Source organism: Penicillium daleae (genome assembly GCF_028827525.1).
Source record: "Penicillium daleae strain IBT 16125 chromosome Unknown utg000007l_segment0_segment0, whole genome shotgun sequence".
Lineage (NCBI taxonomy): Eukaryota > Fungi > Ascomycota > Eurotiomycetes > Eurotiales > Aspergillaceae > Penicillium > Penicillium daleae.
The window spans coordinates 530,049-545,625 of record NW_026623155.1 but is presented as its reverse complement, the minus strand read 5'-3'; the positions used below and the strand labels follow the sequence as shown (position 1 = coordinate 545,625).

At 50.1% G+C, this 15,577-nt stretch overlaps 7 protein-coding genes across 7 annotated transcripts; 3 read left to right on the top strand and 4 right to left on the bottom strand.

Moving 5' to 3' along the window:
* Positions 1 to 572: 572 nt before the first annotated feature.
* N7458_007433 (kinesin) lies at positions 573 to 3,600 on the top strand (the record flags this gene model as incomplete). Its single annotated transcript, XM_056910815.1, has 2 exons — positions 573 to 660; positions 731 to 3,600. The coding sequence occupies 2 exons, from the start codon at positions 573 to 575 to the stop codon at positions 3,598 to 3,600; spliced, it is 2,958 nt and encodes a 985-aa protein (XP_056763641.1).
* Positions 3,601 to 3,852: 252 nt separating this feature from the next.
* N7458_007432 (uncharacterized protein) lies at positions 3,853 to 4,087 on the bottom strand (the record flags this gene model as incomplete). The annotated part of the gene is made up of 2 exons (XM_056910814.1): positions 3,853 to 3,983; positions 4,033 to 4,087. The coding sequence occupies 2 exons, from the start codon at positions 4,085 to 4,087 to the stop codon at positions 3,853 to 3,855; spliced, it is 186 nt and encodes a 61-aa protein (XP_056763640.1).
* A 1,968-nt stretch (positions 4,088 to 6,055) lies between these two features.
* N7458_007431 (uncharacterized protein) lies at positions 6,056 to 8,194 on the bottom strand (the record flags this gene model as incomplete). The annotated part of the gene is made up of 2 exons (XM_056910813.1): positions 6,056 to 7,990; positions 8,057 to 8,194. The coding sequence occupies 2 exons, from the start codon at positions 8,192 to 8,194 to the stop codon at positions 6,056 to 6,058; spliced, it is 2,073 nt and encodes a 690-aa protein (XP_056763639.1).
* Positions 8,195 to 8,489: 295 nt separating this feature from the next.
* On the bottom strand, positions 8,490 to 9,798 carry N7458_007430 (glycine--tRNA ligase; the record flags this gene model as incomplete). Its single annotated transcript, XM_056910812.1, has 2 exons — positions 8,490 to 8,873; positions 8,929 to 9,798. 2 exons carry the CDS (start codon positions 9,796 to 9,798, stop codon positions 8,490 to 8,492), a joined length of 1,254 nt encoding a protein of 417 aa, XP_056763638.1.
* Positions 9,799 to 9,833: 35 nt separating this feature from the next.
* N7458_007429 (glycine--tRNA ligase) lies at positions 9,834 to 10,517 on the bottom strand (the record flags this gene model as incomplete). The annotated part of the gene is made up of 1 exon (XM_056910811.1): positions 9,834 to 10,517. The coding sequence occupies one exon, from the start codon at positions 10,515 to 10,517 to the stop codon at positions 9,834 to 9,836; it is 684 nt and encodes a 227-aa protein (XP_056763637.1).
* Positions 10,518 to 10,939: 422 nt separating this feature from the next.
* N7458_007428 (rRNA-binding ribosome biosynthesis protein RPF1) lies at positions 10,940 to 12,244 on the top strand (the record flags this gene model as incomplete). Its single annotated transcript, XM_056910810.1, has 1 exon — positions 10,940 to 12,244. The coding sequence occupies one exon, from the start codon at positions 10,940 to 10,942 to the stop codon at positions 12,242 to 12,244; it is 1,305 nt and encodes a 434-aa protein (XP_056763636.1).
* A 901-nt stretch (positions 12,245 to 13,145) lies between these two features.
* Positions 13,146 to 14,240, top strand: N7458_007427 (isopenicillin N synthase family dioxygenase; the record flags this gene model as incomplete). The annotated part of the gene is made up of 3 exons (XM_056910809.1): positions 13,146 to 13,301; positions 13,360 to 13,524; positions 13,575 to 14,240. 3 exons carry the CDS (start codon positions 13,146 to 13,148, stop codon positions 14,238 to 14,240), a joined length of 987 nt encoding a protein of 328 aa, XP_056763635.1.
* Positions 14,241 to 15,577: the final 1,337 nt, after the last annotated feature.

Sequence of the window (15,577 nt, the reverse complement as noted above, 5' to 3'; positions counted from 1 at the left end):
GTTTCTTGCTGGTCTTGTGCTAGATTGTTATGATGTGACGATGTGATGGAATTAACCCCTGGCGTATTTTCTTGTCCCTGCACTGTGTGTGATTCAGTCGATTAATTTGATTCTGGATGGAATGGGATGCTCTTCCTCCGTTGGTCTACCATGGTCTTGTCTTGTCTTGATGTATTGAGGAGGGGTGTTCAATTCGGGGCGCCATTGAATATAGGACAATACCCCCAAGGCTGATTTATGGGGTGGATGGATGGTGTATGGAATTTGATTAATTGTTCAAATGCTCATGGGGACTGGTACTCGGTAATATAGGTACTTTCCGTATGTATTCTCAGAAGTTCGAAAATGAGGCTGAAAGTAGTACAGTAAGGACACGGAGCCGCGCACGCAAATACGAGGGCGGGGGTTTCATGTCCTGCCGTCTATAGGTATGTACAGTACACTACTGGTCGGTTGGTCACCTGATGAGGGGCTCAAATGGATGAGCTACCTAGAGACGGATGATCTCTACGTAACTCAATTCTATCAACATAATTAGTATCAAATGTTCGAGAGTTAAACTTGACGGAGATATGACAGCACTCGGAGATGCTTTATCTGGGCTGCGGATTGAAGATACCTTTGGCCCACCCACTGCTGCTCCAGTTGATGCATCTACAGGTTCGTTACGATAAAAGACAGACTAAACACAAGGGTGTATGTATATGTATCAGCTAACTGATCAGATTAGACCAGCCTGAAACACTGACGCTGGATCCCGTGTTCAACCTACCATATGGACGAGATCCGGATTTCGTGGATGATGGAGGACTCCTGCATCAGCTCGACGAGTTATCTTCCAGACCTGCGTCAATGACCGTACTAGTCGGGCTCGGTGGTGTTGGGTACGTCCTGACCAGACCAGACAATGAACAACCTAAGCTTAGCTCCTCCACCTACGCTCCGCTGCTAACATTAACCAGAAAATCTCACCTAGCCATCGAACACGCCTACCGACTCCGCGAAAAATCCCCAGATACATACATATTCTGGGTGCACGCTAGCACTAAAGACCGTTTCGAGCTTGGCTACCGAACTATCGCCGAGCACCTCAATCTCCCTGGTCACAACTTCCCCAAATCAAACATCTACCATCTTGTTCGGATTTGGCTTGAAAATGATAAAGAGAGGAAATGGCTCCTCGTCATTGATGGTCTAGATAACGATGATTTCTTCGCGAGATGTCTTCCTGGAACTGCATTACCGCTTTTTACGTTTCTTCCGAGGAGTGACTGTGGGTCTGTTATTGTTACGACGAGGTGGAGGAGTGTTGCGGGGAGGTTTGTTGGGGAGAAGAGTGTTCTTGAGGTGGATGCTATGGATGGGGGATCTGCGGTTGCGCTTTTGAGGAAGAAGAAGATGATGATGCTGGAGAGCGAGGGTGAGGGTGAGGATGGAGATGAGGATGAGATGGGAAGGCTTGTGGAAGCTCTTGATTGCATGCCGCTCGCTATAGTGCAAGCCGGTTCCTATCTCTCGCAGCGTGGATGCGGTTACACTGTTCAGAAATATCTCGACGAATATTCGAAAAGTGATGATGAGCGACTCAAACTTCAGGATTATGAAGCTGGGTGTATACACCGCCAGGACTTTGAAGCGAGGAATTCGTGTGTGGTTGCGTGTGAAATTGCTTTTGATTGTATCAGAGCAGTTAGACCATCTGCTGCGGACTTGCTCGGCCTCATGAGTTTTTTTGATCGACAGGGTATCCAGGGTTATCTTCTGCGCGACTACTCTCAGTCGGACAGAGGTAGTGGAGCAAACCTATCTGCGGATCCGAGTGACGAACAGAAATCTGGCTCGAGTGATTCAGATGGGGAGAAAAGGTTCCAAGACGACATCGCTATGTTGCGTACATACTCGCTGGTCTGTATGCATGCAGATGAAAGGACATTCGAGATGTACCGATCAGTTCAATTGGCTGTACACCAGTGGCTCAAATCCCACCACATCTACGAGAAGTGGAAAGAGAAATTCATCATTCACCTAAACACTCACTTTCCCAGCGATTTCGCCAACATGACCCCACGCCGAGAAGATTGCCAATCAATGTACCCACACGTGAAACTCGCACTGTACCAAGTCCCGCAATCAGAAGAATCTCGTTTACAACGGGCCGAGCTTCTTTATAGAGCCGCATACTACGCAGGGCAAAGCGACAATCCAAACGACATGGAAGCCATGGCGTCAGAGTCTGGACGAGAGAGGGCTTTGCTTCTAGGCGAGTATCACATAGATACGCTGCGAAGTGACTTGATGCTTTTGAAAGCGTTCGAATTCGCTGGGCAGTGGGATAAGGCGATGATTCTTGGCGATGCGCAAGTCAAAGCTTGCATGAATGCGCTTGGAGAGGAAGACGATGTTACGATTATGAGTATGGTTAATTTGGGACATATCTTTTACGAGACAGGTTGTTTTGAGGATGCTCAGGCTATGCACTCTCGGGCGCTTGAGACTTGCAAAAGATTGCGGATTGAAGATGGTCCCCGTGGGATCGGGGCGAAATGTGGACTAGCTTTGTCCCTTGGGAAGCAAGGTCAGTTCGAGGAGGCGGAGAGTCTTCAGGTGCAAGTGGTTTCGTCTTTGAAGAGAGTCCTCGGGGAAGAGAGCAACGAGACTATTGCTAATATGCATAATCTTGCCATGATATACGGATGGAAAGGCAAGTTTGAAGACGCAGAGAGTGTTTACCTACAAGCCCTTGATATTTCCAAGAAGATGTTGGGAGGAAAGCACTCTTCCACACCATTCATAATGGGCCTTCTGGCAGCAATATACACCAAAATGAGTCGCTACTCGGAGACCGAGTCACTTCTCCAAGAATGTCTCGAGTTTCAACAAAAGAAGCTGAGCGATTCCCATCCAGATACACTATCCAGTAAGCTTCAACTGGCAAAGTTCTATCACAGGCAAGAACGCCACTCGGATGCCCAGCGTTTGCACGCAGACATTCTGGATGTCCAAGAGATCACACTGGGCGAGGAACATCCCGACACACTCACGAGTATGTCCAACCTAGCCCTGACATATTCCCGCCAACGTCGCTACGCAGATGCCGAGCTCCTACTCAGCGAAGTCTTTGAGCTCCGGAAGAAGATGCTGGGCGATGAACATCCGGACACACTCGCGAGTATGAACAGTCTATCAATTGCATTGGTTGATCTTGGCGAGTATCCAGCTGCAGCGCGGCTACAGGCGCGAGCTCTGAAAATTAGGATCCGAGTTTTCGGTGTGGAGCATCCTGCTACGCTTGAAAGTATGCACAACCTTGCGTTGGCATATCTTGATCAAGACCGTTATCAAGACGCGGAGAAACTATTCGGTCGGCTTTTGGATATTCAAAAGGGTGTATTAGGAGAGAACCATCCGGATACAATCGGTTCCATGGATAATCTGGCTTTTGCATGGATGAGACTCGACAAGAAGAAAGATGCTGTTGAGTTGATGGAGAAATGTGTCGATTTGAAGACACAGGTTTTGGGTAGTGATCATCCGGAGACCGTCAAGTCGAGAGATTGTCTGTTGAGCTGGCGCTCTGAGGACTTGTCAGTAGATGCCTGAGGATGTAAAAACGTGAAATACGTGACAATGTCTCGGGTTGCATCAGAGCTTCAATGAACGCCATGGACAATCAACGTAGGCCTTTGTCCACCCCGCGAAAGGGGAGTTATTATTTATACTTTCCATTTGCCTCCTCAACATCTCTCCCCTCTCTCTCTCTCTCTCTCTCTCTTATCTCCGCGAAAAACATATGTTCCAAGGAACCATTTTGAACAGCACACATCACGAATCCTTGTCTCTAACGGACAAGACTCAAATCAGCTGAGAATGATTTACCTCCCCAGTGAAATTCTGCTTCTCATATTTGATCAACTCCACCAGAATCCCGACGACGGACGCATTGAATACCTTTACGACCTGGCCTTTCTCAATGTACGACCACTCTTGGGAGTATGTCGAAGATGGTACAATCTATTCCTTCCGAAGGCTTACTATTCTTTGGACCTGATTTGTCCGGGAAGGCAGCTTTCTCTGCTGGCTTGGTCATTGCGAGAGAACCCCAGTCTGGGGTCTTTGGTGCACAGCTCCTGCTTCTCCGCTATCATTCACGAACCCCCTTCCACATATGACGAAAGTGATGATGATGGCTTTGCGGATACAAATGATGAGGAAATTCTTGATGATCCTCAAACAACGCCACTTGATGATATTTTGAGAAAAGCTAGCCCTGACCGAGGAGAGCGTTACAAATGGCAACAGGCTTTGATCGAAGACTCTGAGGACGCCTGGATAGCGATTTGCCTCTTCCTTTTGCCGGAACTGCGAAGTTTCAGGCTATGTCTTGTCAGACGCCCCCACAGATGGATTACTAATGCTCTTTCGCACATTGCAACTAGCTCGATTGATCTCCAACCCAGGCCACTGCAGTACCTGGAAGATGTCACCATCAGCGATTCATATAGATATGAACACCCTTCATGGTCAGAGTGCCTGCCCTACTTCCACCTTCCGGCTATGCGGTCATTTTGCGGCCATGCAATCACCGATATGCACGAATACAGTGGAGAGGGGACCGAGACATCGCTACAACATCCACCCAAGTCCTCGGGGATTACATATCTACATTTGAGTCTTAGCTATGGTGCAACTGGGCAGGTTGTGGCCCAACATATCACTGCTTGTGCGAATCTTGAAAACCTCTGGTTTTCAGACGTGCAATTTATGAAGAATTACATCACTATCTCCAGCTTTCCTGTGATCTACGAGGCTTTGACGACACAGAAACATAGCCTGCAGGTGCTGCACATAGAATATGGATATGAAGGACCATTCATTAATGAAGGCTTCTGCAAGAGAACCAATCAGTGGTCGTCTAGGTCCTTGTTGGACTTCACCCAACTACGCGAGGTCGACCTGCCTTTGGAATTCTTTAGGGACGACCAAATTATTCATGGGGAAACAAGAATGTTATTCCATGAAATGCTACCTAAAAATCTGGATAAACTAGGCCTACGAGACTTTTGGGATAGTGAGTATGCGGTTCTTGAGCGTGGACTTTGTGCTTTACTGTCATGTCGTAAGACACGATTTCTTTCGCTGGTGAACATCGAGCTATGCTACTGCATAGCAAAACCTGGTCTGGGAGACGATCGTCCCTCCGAGGAACTGCTTCATGTTATTAACAGAGTTGGGAGCATGTGCACTGTGGAAGGCATTGAACTTCGTCATTCGAAAAACAAAGGAGCCCAATGCTCATGGTTGATTTGAACAACATATCTGAGAAAACCACGAGTGAAGCTCATTCATTAGAGACGCTCCAGCTGATATTGATACTCAAAATGAACCAATTGACTGATCCTCGAGGAATAAAACAGCCTTACGCATCGCTAATATGCATTCATCTATCATTACTTTCGACTTCTTCTGTATGCTTTTGATGGTCAGCACATGATCCGTAGCCTTTTAGGTCTTACAGTACTGTCAGACTCGCCCTGAGCGGTAGCTATTGGTGCTTCTTAAGTATGGTTTTGGCAACACTTTTGCTTTCTTGATACCTTGAGCGCAGATTCTGCAGCCTTTACAGCTCACAGAAGAGAAGCCCGGTAGAGAAGATTGTGCTTGGTAAGTTTATCTTGACCCTTAGAGCACCTCCCATTGTAAATATGTCTCTACGTCTACGCACAGGGCACAGTCAAGGGAAACTAATTAATCTTGATGTTTCTGGGGATCAGTAAGGAAGAAGGAGACAGGGAAAGTAGTGGTCTCATATGGGCCGAAGTAGGACAGATGGCGCAGGGCCTGCTAAACACGGAATCTGTCGATGGGAAATCTTCATACTGTAGAAGGTATGCGAGAATTCCCAATTCTTCTATGATTCATCGATGGATCATCTAAAGTGGCACAGTAAAATAAATATTCATCTATCATGCACCGAATATAAGACAATTCATACAATCAAATACAACATCAAAGCATCAAATTCCCAATTCACATCCTCGGAACTTCAAGCTTAAAATCAAGGCAATGCCTGCTCAACAGCATGATGCAACTGCCCACAGGCCTCACCAAACAATACCCCCTTCAAAACAGTCTCGCCTTCACTAGAAGCCCAACGACCTGCATCAGTCAGTCTCCGTTTCCACGCAACCTGGTCTTCACCACTGAGATCGGCCCAGGTGCGGAACTTCTCCGCCTCGGTGTTCTCATCGCCAGCTGCGCGGTGCGAGGCTAATGTCTCGATGAGAACGCTTTGCTCGGCAGTTTGGCCGTCGTGACAGCGCAGGATGACTGATAGCTCGTGTGGGCTTATAGTCTCGAGGTCAAGCGGTGCGGCGCCGGCACTGTGGACCCGGTCGAGGATATCCTTCAAGCTCTCGATTTGGCTTTGCGTGATAACGCTGGCTACGGGCGGCGCGTTCTGTCCCTTGGGTGCAAGGAGGTAGTCGATATATGAGCCCTTTCCTGGTGCAGGCGGGGTATACTCGTTTACAAGAGCACTGCGCCATGATGGAGGAAGCCATTGTGCTGCACCAAGGACGGGTGGTGTACCGCCGCGGATCTCGGTAAACGCAAGCATAGAGCCCGTGATGAGGACAAGAGAGAAAAGCAGGACGAGGACAAAATAAAGGCCCTCCCAGAACTCGGCGGGGCCAGGCAAAGACAGGACATAGCGTGGGGTGCGGGAGGTCGCAGGGAAGGGAGAGAGTGGGAGGGTGTGGACGACAACGGTGTTGCCCATGCTGATGGAGGCGAGCTTAACTTTCTGGGGGAGCACGTCGGGGGTTACTGGATGTGCGGGTGCAGTGAAGGGCGAAAAGACGAGTTTCGTCATGGAGAAAGGGTGCACGTCACGGAGGGTTTTGTAAGGCCGGATCGCGCCGTAGCCTTTGTTGGGGCCGAATTCTAGCGTCCACAGGGCGATGGAGTTGTCGCTACCGCTGACGGCGATAATGGTCTGCTGTTGGCCAGCTGGGTTGGTGCCAAGGGAGCAAATGTCGAGGCCCAGACCAATCTGGACACTTCGGGGCAGCCTACGACGGCGTATAATAGTGGCGGTGCCAGTTTTAGTCGTGGGCAAGCGAAGAATGACCAGCTCGCTACCACCGCGGTTTGGTGCATTTTGGAGGAGGAGTAGTGATGTCGAGGAGAGGAAGCGCAGGGCGCGGAGCTTGGGACGAGCCGCACGGGCGCCGCTACTGGGGAGAGGGATGGTATAGACACAGCTGACATCGGGGGCGGCGTTGGAGCGGGTGGAAGAAGAGATCTCGCCAACCATCACATCGGCACCGTTGGTATATGCCACACGGTATTTTCCACGGGCATCTCCCGTCTGCTCTGGGTCATGCTCCAGGCTAGCAAAGTCCACATCCTCGGCCTCTTCCTGGCCGTCGAGACGAATACGGCCAATGACATCCGATTCTGTAGGACCTGCTGTGGCTGAGAAAAAAACAATCTCTCCGGACTGCGCCATGCCGGTCGCAATAGCGCCGACTCTGGTGTCTCGACCATTCTTCTCCGAGGCATCAGCCAGTTTCTTCCAAGGGCACAACCTCAAGACTCGCTGATAAGTATCGCCTGACTCGGGACCCTTTGTGCGGAAGATCGAAGCCCGCGACAAAGCCTCTGCTTTTCCAGGACTGCCTTCTTCAACAGCCTTATCCTTCTTCGCTTCTGTGTCCTTCTTCGAAGCCTGCGCGTCGTCCTGCGAGCTAGCTGATTTCAAAGATTTCTTCTTCTGGGGCGCTTCGAACCGAAAAGACCGCATATGCTGATTGTTGTTTTTCTTTTGTTCCGCAAGAGAACTGTTGATACCAGCCAGTACGACCAGCGAGCTCTCATCATCGCCGACCTGCGGCGCCGCTGCGAGAGTCGTCACCGAATCCTCGTCGCGCGACAAGTTGATCTCCACGGCCTCGGTAATCTCATCTCGACGTGACGTATCAATCAAAGACTAGATATATCTCCCAGTTAGATTCGTGGACCTCCAAAACGCGAGACTAAAGCACGCGCTACTTACGATCTTGTTCCCGACTCCGCTGCGGCTTTCGCCGCCTCCGCCGCCAACGAGCAGACGCCCGTTGTTGCGCGGGTCGAAGTCTGCTGCGAACAGCGGGCAAGAGAGGGTGAGTTTGGCGGAGTGAATTGTAGGCGCCATGGGTTCTGCGTTGGGACAGGCTCTCTCGAGGAGAGGAAGAGGACAGTTGGAAGATGCGATGAGGTTGCCCCGGATTCTTGGGGCGGTAAACCGAATTGGGGAGCGGAGCTTAGCTGCAATTAAGCATGTGCTATTGGCTTTAATTTAAGGACTACGGCGCTACAAAACTAAAGAAAAAGTAAAAGTGAGACAAAATGTATTTACAGCGTTTAAGCAAGCATCTTGTGAATAGATGAGAAAAAAATTTGAAATGGTGTATATTTTGACTTCGACTCGACTCGATTGTGCTCTACATTTACTCGATCTCCTGGCCAGTGAACTCGGGCAGACGCTTGGCCACATCGGCCCAGGTCTCGTCGCCGTCGACGAGAGACTTGAGGGCCTGCAGAATCTCCTCCTCGCTGGCACGAACCTGCTTGGTTGTGTCGCGGTCGCGCAGAGTGAAGGTGTTGTCCTTGACGGACTGGAAGTCGACGGTAATACCGAAGGGAGTGCCCAGCTCATCGTTACGAGCGTAACGCTTGCCAATACTGGCGGAAGAGTCGTCTACACGGCTGGAAACACCCAGACGGCGCAGCTTCGAGCTCAGGCTCTGAGTCAGGGGCTTGAAGGCTGTGTTGGTGGAGAGGGGCACCAGCAGAACCTTGGTGGGAGCGATGGATGGGGGGAAGGAGAGGACCTGGTTAGAGCTTGTTAGTACGAAGAAATGTAATAATCAGCATATTAGAACTTACACCGCGGGCCTCGTCGCCAGCACGGGACCAGTAGACGTGCTCGATCATGCTGTACATGATACGACCAATACCGAAGGACGGCTCAATAACGTTGGGGGTGTACTCGCGGATGTTCTCAACACGGGTGCGCTTCTCGATCTTAATCAGGTCCTTCTCCAGCTCAACCTTGCCAGAGCCGACACCTTCAATGTCAATCTCGATCTTGCCCTGCTGCTCAAGGTCCAAGGCTAGCTTCTCACGCAGTTCCTGGGACAGAGCCTCGATGGCGGACTCGACAGTCTTGGCATCCTTCTTGAACCGGGGGCCGAACTTCTTCTTCTCAAGATCAACCTGCCACTCCTCGATGCGCAGGGGCTCAGAGCGAGTCTCGCGCACAACCAGAGGTGCGCCGGTCTTGTTCTTGTGCACGGTCAAATCGTAGGCGCTGCGATCGGCACAGCCGACACACTCGATCCAGCCGTAGCTGGTCTGCAGCTCGGCATCCCAGCAGTCAGCGGCGTAGTGGGCCATCTCGTTGGCCATGTGTTGACGGAAGCGCAGCTTGTTAGAGTCAACGCCCAGCTTCAAGAGGAAGGACTGGATACGGGCCAGGAAGTAACCCAGGGTCTCGTTGTCGACTAGACCAGTCTCAACAGCCTTGCCGATGGTCATCTTGGAGACCTTGGTGCTGCCAGACAGCTGCACGTCGCGGTCCAGCAGAGACATCTCGACATCCTTGACCTCAACGAAGCGAGGGTGCTTCTTACCACCCTCAGGGTCGACGTAGTGCTCAATCTCGGCCATGAGGAACTCACGCACACGCAGAAGACCGGCACGGGGGGAGATCTCGTTACGGAAGGACTTGCCAATGGAGGCGGAGGCGAACGGCATGTTCTGCTGGTTGAACTCGAGCAGCTTTTGGAAGTTCAGGAACTGACCCTGGGCAGTCTCCGGACGCAGGTAACCTGGCAGGTTGCTGGTGGGGCCAATGGAGGTCTGGAACATGAGGTTGAAGGCGACGGGGGCTCGACCTTGCCGTCAGTAGCGGGGTTGCGAATATCATACTTGGTGATGAGCTGCTCAAGAGCAGGACCATCAAAGTTGTCGATCTGCGCAAGGATCTCCTCGTACTCCTTAACGAGCGCGTCGTCCAGCTTGACGGCCTTGGTCTCGTTCTTGGGCTTCTTCTTCTTCTTGGCCTCCTTCTCGGCGTCAACCTCGACCTTCTGGCCACGAGCCTCCTTGTCACCCTTCAACCGGTTCTCCAAAACCTCCTCCACCAGGTGGTCGGCACGAAAAATCTCGCCATTCTTGGGGTCCTTGCACATCCAGTCGGCGAACTTGTCCACGTGCCCACTGGTCTTGAGGATGTCGTGAGGGGTCAACATGGTGCAGTCAACCTCGAGCATATCCTCCTCGAGGACAAAGTGCTTGCGCCACAACTCGGTCATGTTGGCGACCAGCGCAGTACCGGGTGGGCCAAAGTCATAGAGACCAGACACGCCACCGTAGATCTCGAAGGAGGGGGTGTAGAACATGCGGCGGCGGAGCATTGAGTCCAGGACCAGGCGATCGACCGCCTGGCCAGTCTTTGTGGTGACGGTGGCCATCTTGGGGTTGCGATTGGACTTCTTCTGGAGCGCGGTCGAGCAGGTGAAAGTCCTGAACTGAATGGATGGAGGGGAAAGAAAAGAGCGGGGGAGGAAAAGGCGCGGCAGCAATTGAGTCATCCACCACAGTAGAAGTCCCCCTTTTTGGACTTCGTACACACCACAGAATACAATACAGATGTTTTAGAAATACAAGGATTGGAAGTAACGTAAAAAAACGAATGGATGTGCACTTTCTTCTCTCTTTTTTTCGTCTTTTTCAATCCCCCTGATGCGATCAACATCAATCAAAAAAGATGTGGCCGGCCCAGCCCGGAGGAACGATTCTCCGAGATAATTTATTTTATCGGCGATCAATTTGAAGCTTCGCCGAGTCGCTCACCCAAAATCACCTTTTCCGTTCAGCAAATTCTGTTCTCACCATGGGTTTGAAAGGCCAATCGCGGCCGCCGCCAAATTCTGGCATGGAGGTCAAAACCAAGAACAAATTGCGCCGGAAGATGTTGCACATCAAGCGCAAGAGAACGAAGGATGCGGAGCGGCACGAGGAGCGCCATGCTTTCAAGAAGGAAGAAGCGAAGAACCCCAAGTTGAGAGAAGAGCGCCTGCGCCGCAATATTCCTCTGACCCTCGAGCGAAAGCGTGTCTGGGATGAGGCCGGTAGTGACGCTGAGGAGGACGGCCTGGGACTGAGTGTCGACATTGAGCGCATCAAGCGGGCCAAGCAGGAAGAGGAGGACGAATTGAATCGGCCGTTGGAAGAGGGCGAGGACGACAGTGATGAGGCAGAGTCCGATAACGAGTCGATCGACAGTATGATCGCAACCAGCGACGAAGATGACGACGAGGATGACGATGAGAAGGACGAGGACGATGAAGCGAAAGACTCGAGCCGAGGACGTAAAAAGTCCTCGCTACCCACTGCCACCGAGCGCGCGACTAGTCCATCACAATCCACTCGCAGTACAAATCTAAGCCTCGCTCCAGAAGCGTTGGCTGCCAAGTTCCCCTCGCTCTTCACAAACGAAACTCCTCCCACCCCCAAAATCCTCATCACCACCGCAATCAACTCAACCCTCCACAACGAAGCCGAGATCCTGACAGACCTGTTCCCGAACAGCGTGTATATCCGCCGCACAGAACACCGCTACTCTCACAAATTCTCCATCCGCGAGATCTCCAAGTTTGCTGCGAATCGCAACTTTACTTCCGTTGTTGTCCTGCAAGAGGACCAGAAGAAGCCCAGCGGCTTGATCATCGTGCATCTGCCCATTGGGCCGACCTTCCACTTCAGCATCAGCAACTGGGTCGAGGGCAAACGGCTTCCTGGACACGGTCGCGCAACGGGACACTGGCCAGAGTTGATCCTGAACAACTTCCGCACACCGCTGGGTCTGCTCACCGCGCGCATGTTCCAGCAGTGCTTCCCGCCGCAGCCAGACTTTGAGGGACGGCAAGTTATCACACTGCACAACCAGCGTGATTACATCTTTGTGCGCCGCCATCGATATGTCTTCCGTGAGAAGCGGGAGACGGAGAAGGCGGTTGTTGGCGCTGATGGAAAAGAGATGCAAGGTGCTGAGGGCATCCGGACTGGTCTGCAGGAGCTTGGCCCCCGGTTTACCTTAAAGCTACGCCGTGTGGACAAGGGCATTCAACGAACTAGTGGGCAGGAGTGGGAATGGAAGGGTGGAATGGAGAAGGAGCGGACCAAGTTCCAGCTTTGAGCAGCTATGGGATAGGTCTTCTGCATTTCTTTCTATATCATTTTGTTTCCTTTCGCATGGGGTTTGGGGAGTATCCAAAAGCATGATTTTTGTTATTATTTGCTGGCATATACCCTACATATGTCGAATGAACATAGATATCTCGCTTGAGGTTTAATTCTTCCGTCAATTATGCTCTGGATATACACACGAGACGAAATTTTCCACATTCAAGCATAGTTCATGCATAGTTCTCCAGTCGCCGATTGTACCATGACATATCACCGACATTTCTAACCTCGGTATGCTTGATCAAGCCTAATAAAAGAAGTTGCCTTTTTGGAAAAGAGACTATACTGCCAAATCTGATATAAGGACAACGATTTGCTAGAAACGTAAGTAGCTCTATTCAGCCCGCCGTGATTAAAGGATGACGGCTTCGTATTTCTACTGTCATAAACAAAGGCGAAGACCATAAGGGCTCATTGGTATCCAGAACATTGCCTGAATTTCTCTTATTATGCTTAATCTAAACTAATCATAGTTTATCGCGAGTTCCAGTCTCTTGTCAAGTAATTCATACTGGAATAGCGAAACGATTACCTTCCCTCTATATAGTGGAGCCCCACAGCCTACAGCCTCCTCTGATTGGTGTGGTTGTGATCAAGGAAGGTGATCCTGGACCCACTCCATCTATTCGGGAAAGTAATTAGCTTCAGTCCGTACGAACCCCGTGTTATGGGACATTACCTTCTCGAAAAGAACATCCCCACATTAACATACAGCATGTCATGCCTCAAGGGTCCCTGGTCTATAAATTGACCTGGTCGTCCCGAGATCGCCCTCAGACTACGACAAACATAAAGCATCTACTAAATCAGAGTTGCTTGTTTATCGAACTTTCTTTTTATTCGCAATCACAATGTCTGAGGTTCTCGATCTTTCCTTGTTGAAGGGGACTCCTCAGCAGAGGGAGGAAATCTCAGTGGCCCTGCTTCACGGCCTTAAGACTCGTGGCGGTGTCAAGCTGAAGAACCATGGTCTTCCCGACCAGCTCATCTACGACTTGTTTGACTGGGTAATTACAACCCATCTAAAGAAGGACTCGAAGGCTGGGGAAAGCTAATGCCAAACAGACTCGAAAATTCTTTGCTCTTCCTCATGAGGACAAAATGCTTGCCAAGCATCCTCCTCAGGCAAACCCTAATCGTGGATACTGCTTCGTTGGGCAAGAGTCTATCTCCAGTATCAGTGGTTTCGAGAAAGGCCTTCCACAGGGACAGTTTGTCCGCGATATCAAGGTATGAAAATCTCACAATCAAGAAGAACCTTAAAGTCTAAAGCCATACAGGAAACAGTCGACTTTGGTTCTCCCCGAGACGAACTCGTGGACAACATCTGGGTTCCAGAGGAGAAGCTTCCCGGCTTCCGCAAGTTCATCGAAGAATTCTACGAAACCTGCTTCAAACTTGAGCTCGAGATCCTCGCTGCACTAGCTAGAGCTCTTGGCGTCGACGAGAACCAAATGGTCTCCCTCCACAACAAAGCCGAAAACGAATTCCGCATCCTCCACTACCCCGAGATCCCTGCATCAGACTTGGCCGATGGCACTGCGACCCGCATTGCTGAACACACAGACTTTGGTAGCATCACCATGCTTTTCCAGGACTCTGTAGGTGGTCTGCAAGTTGAAGACCAGCAAAATCCAGGTGTTTTCCACGGGATCGAGTCCGCAGAAAAGACAGAGATTATCTTGAATATTGGTGACTCGATGCAGCGATTGACCAACGATACTTTCCGTGCAGCTTGTCACCGAGTCACGTACCCACCTTCTGTCAAGGTTGGTTCTGAGGCTGTTATTCCTGAGCGTTACTCGATTGCGTACTTTGCGAAGCCGAACCGTACGGCGTCGTTGTTCCCTTTCAAGGAGTTCATTACACCGTCAACGCCTTGTCGGTATGATGATGTCAATGCGTGGGATTTCCAGAATCTTCGCATTTCCAGACTGTTCAAATAAATATGTTACTTGAATGAACACATTGAATTCACGATGAAGCGTTCACCATGCAATCGCTCGATTGAACAAGGCTAGGGCGTCGGCAGCGCATCTCTAAAATGTAAGCCTATCAGAGCAAGATATAATGGCTTCGGCCTTAAACTGTGTAGCAGCAAATAAAATCAAGTGGCATTAATCGGTTGCGTGAAAAAAATACAAAATGATCTATCCTGCGGACAGGCCGATATGCCCTCGCTAGAATAAAGACAGATATAGCCTTCCATAGAAGAGATACACACAGCCAGACTAGTAAAATCCAATCGTTTGGGAGCCTATGCTCAGTGCGCTCTCAATCCCTTTCAGCGTCTCATTGACAGGACAATTGGCGACAATAAGACCGCTCGACGAAAAATGGTCCATGGAAAACATCGTTAGGTGTTACCACTACTTGTTTCTCCAACCTTTACAAAGACACTGACAAAGGGAGATCTTGCATTTCTAAGGATCATCTTTTGTTTTGGCCTCTGTGAGCCCCAGTGTGTCAGTATTAGCAACATCTTGGAACTGAAAAGACCGAGAATAATGGAACTGACCGTTCTCTGCACAGGCTGGACATTTAGATAGGCCTCGGTTCACATCCATAGGTGTGTACCAGCCTTTGCAATCCTCCTACGGTGAAAGTTAGCCCCATGAAGACACCTATGATGTCTGCCAGAATGGGGATTCAAAAAAATGGAAATTGGAGTGTAGAGCAGGAAGTAGCAACATTTGACGACGCTGCAAATCTAACGGGTATTAGATTCGTGAACTTACACACTGTACTTTCATCACTTTTCTGTCACTGGGCTTCTGGTTCTCAGGCATTCTGGCACGAGGATTATTTCAGAGAAGATTTATCGTTTTGGCGCTCGAGATGAATTATTCCAGAACTTTAAAGTGTAGTAGCAAAATTATCAATCAAAGCCACCATTCGCATTGTGCAAGGTGATTTTCGTCGACAAGGTGGCTATTTATCTTTAAAAATTCCATGCGCTTGGGCTCTATCATTGTTCTAAAGATGGGGTTACCCCGCTTGGGAGGCGCATCACATCGAATCGAAACCTTGTCTAGCACGGCGAGACGCCGGGCTGTGAACACCCTAGGCGTAACGCCCGAGTGATGTTGATAATGCACCAAAATTTCCATATGGGAGTGTATCATCCAATCAAATAGGTCTTCTGTCCTTAATATGTCGCAATATTCTGTTCGCTTGTTACATGAGGCGCCCAAGTTGCCTCAGAACGTCCAGTGCAACACAGAATTAGTGAGTCAAGATCACGATATCTAGGCTCTATTTGATTTGCTATCCAGAGAAGAAA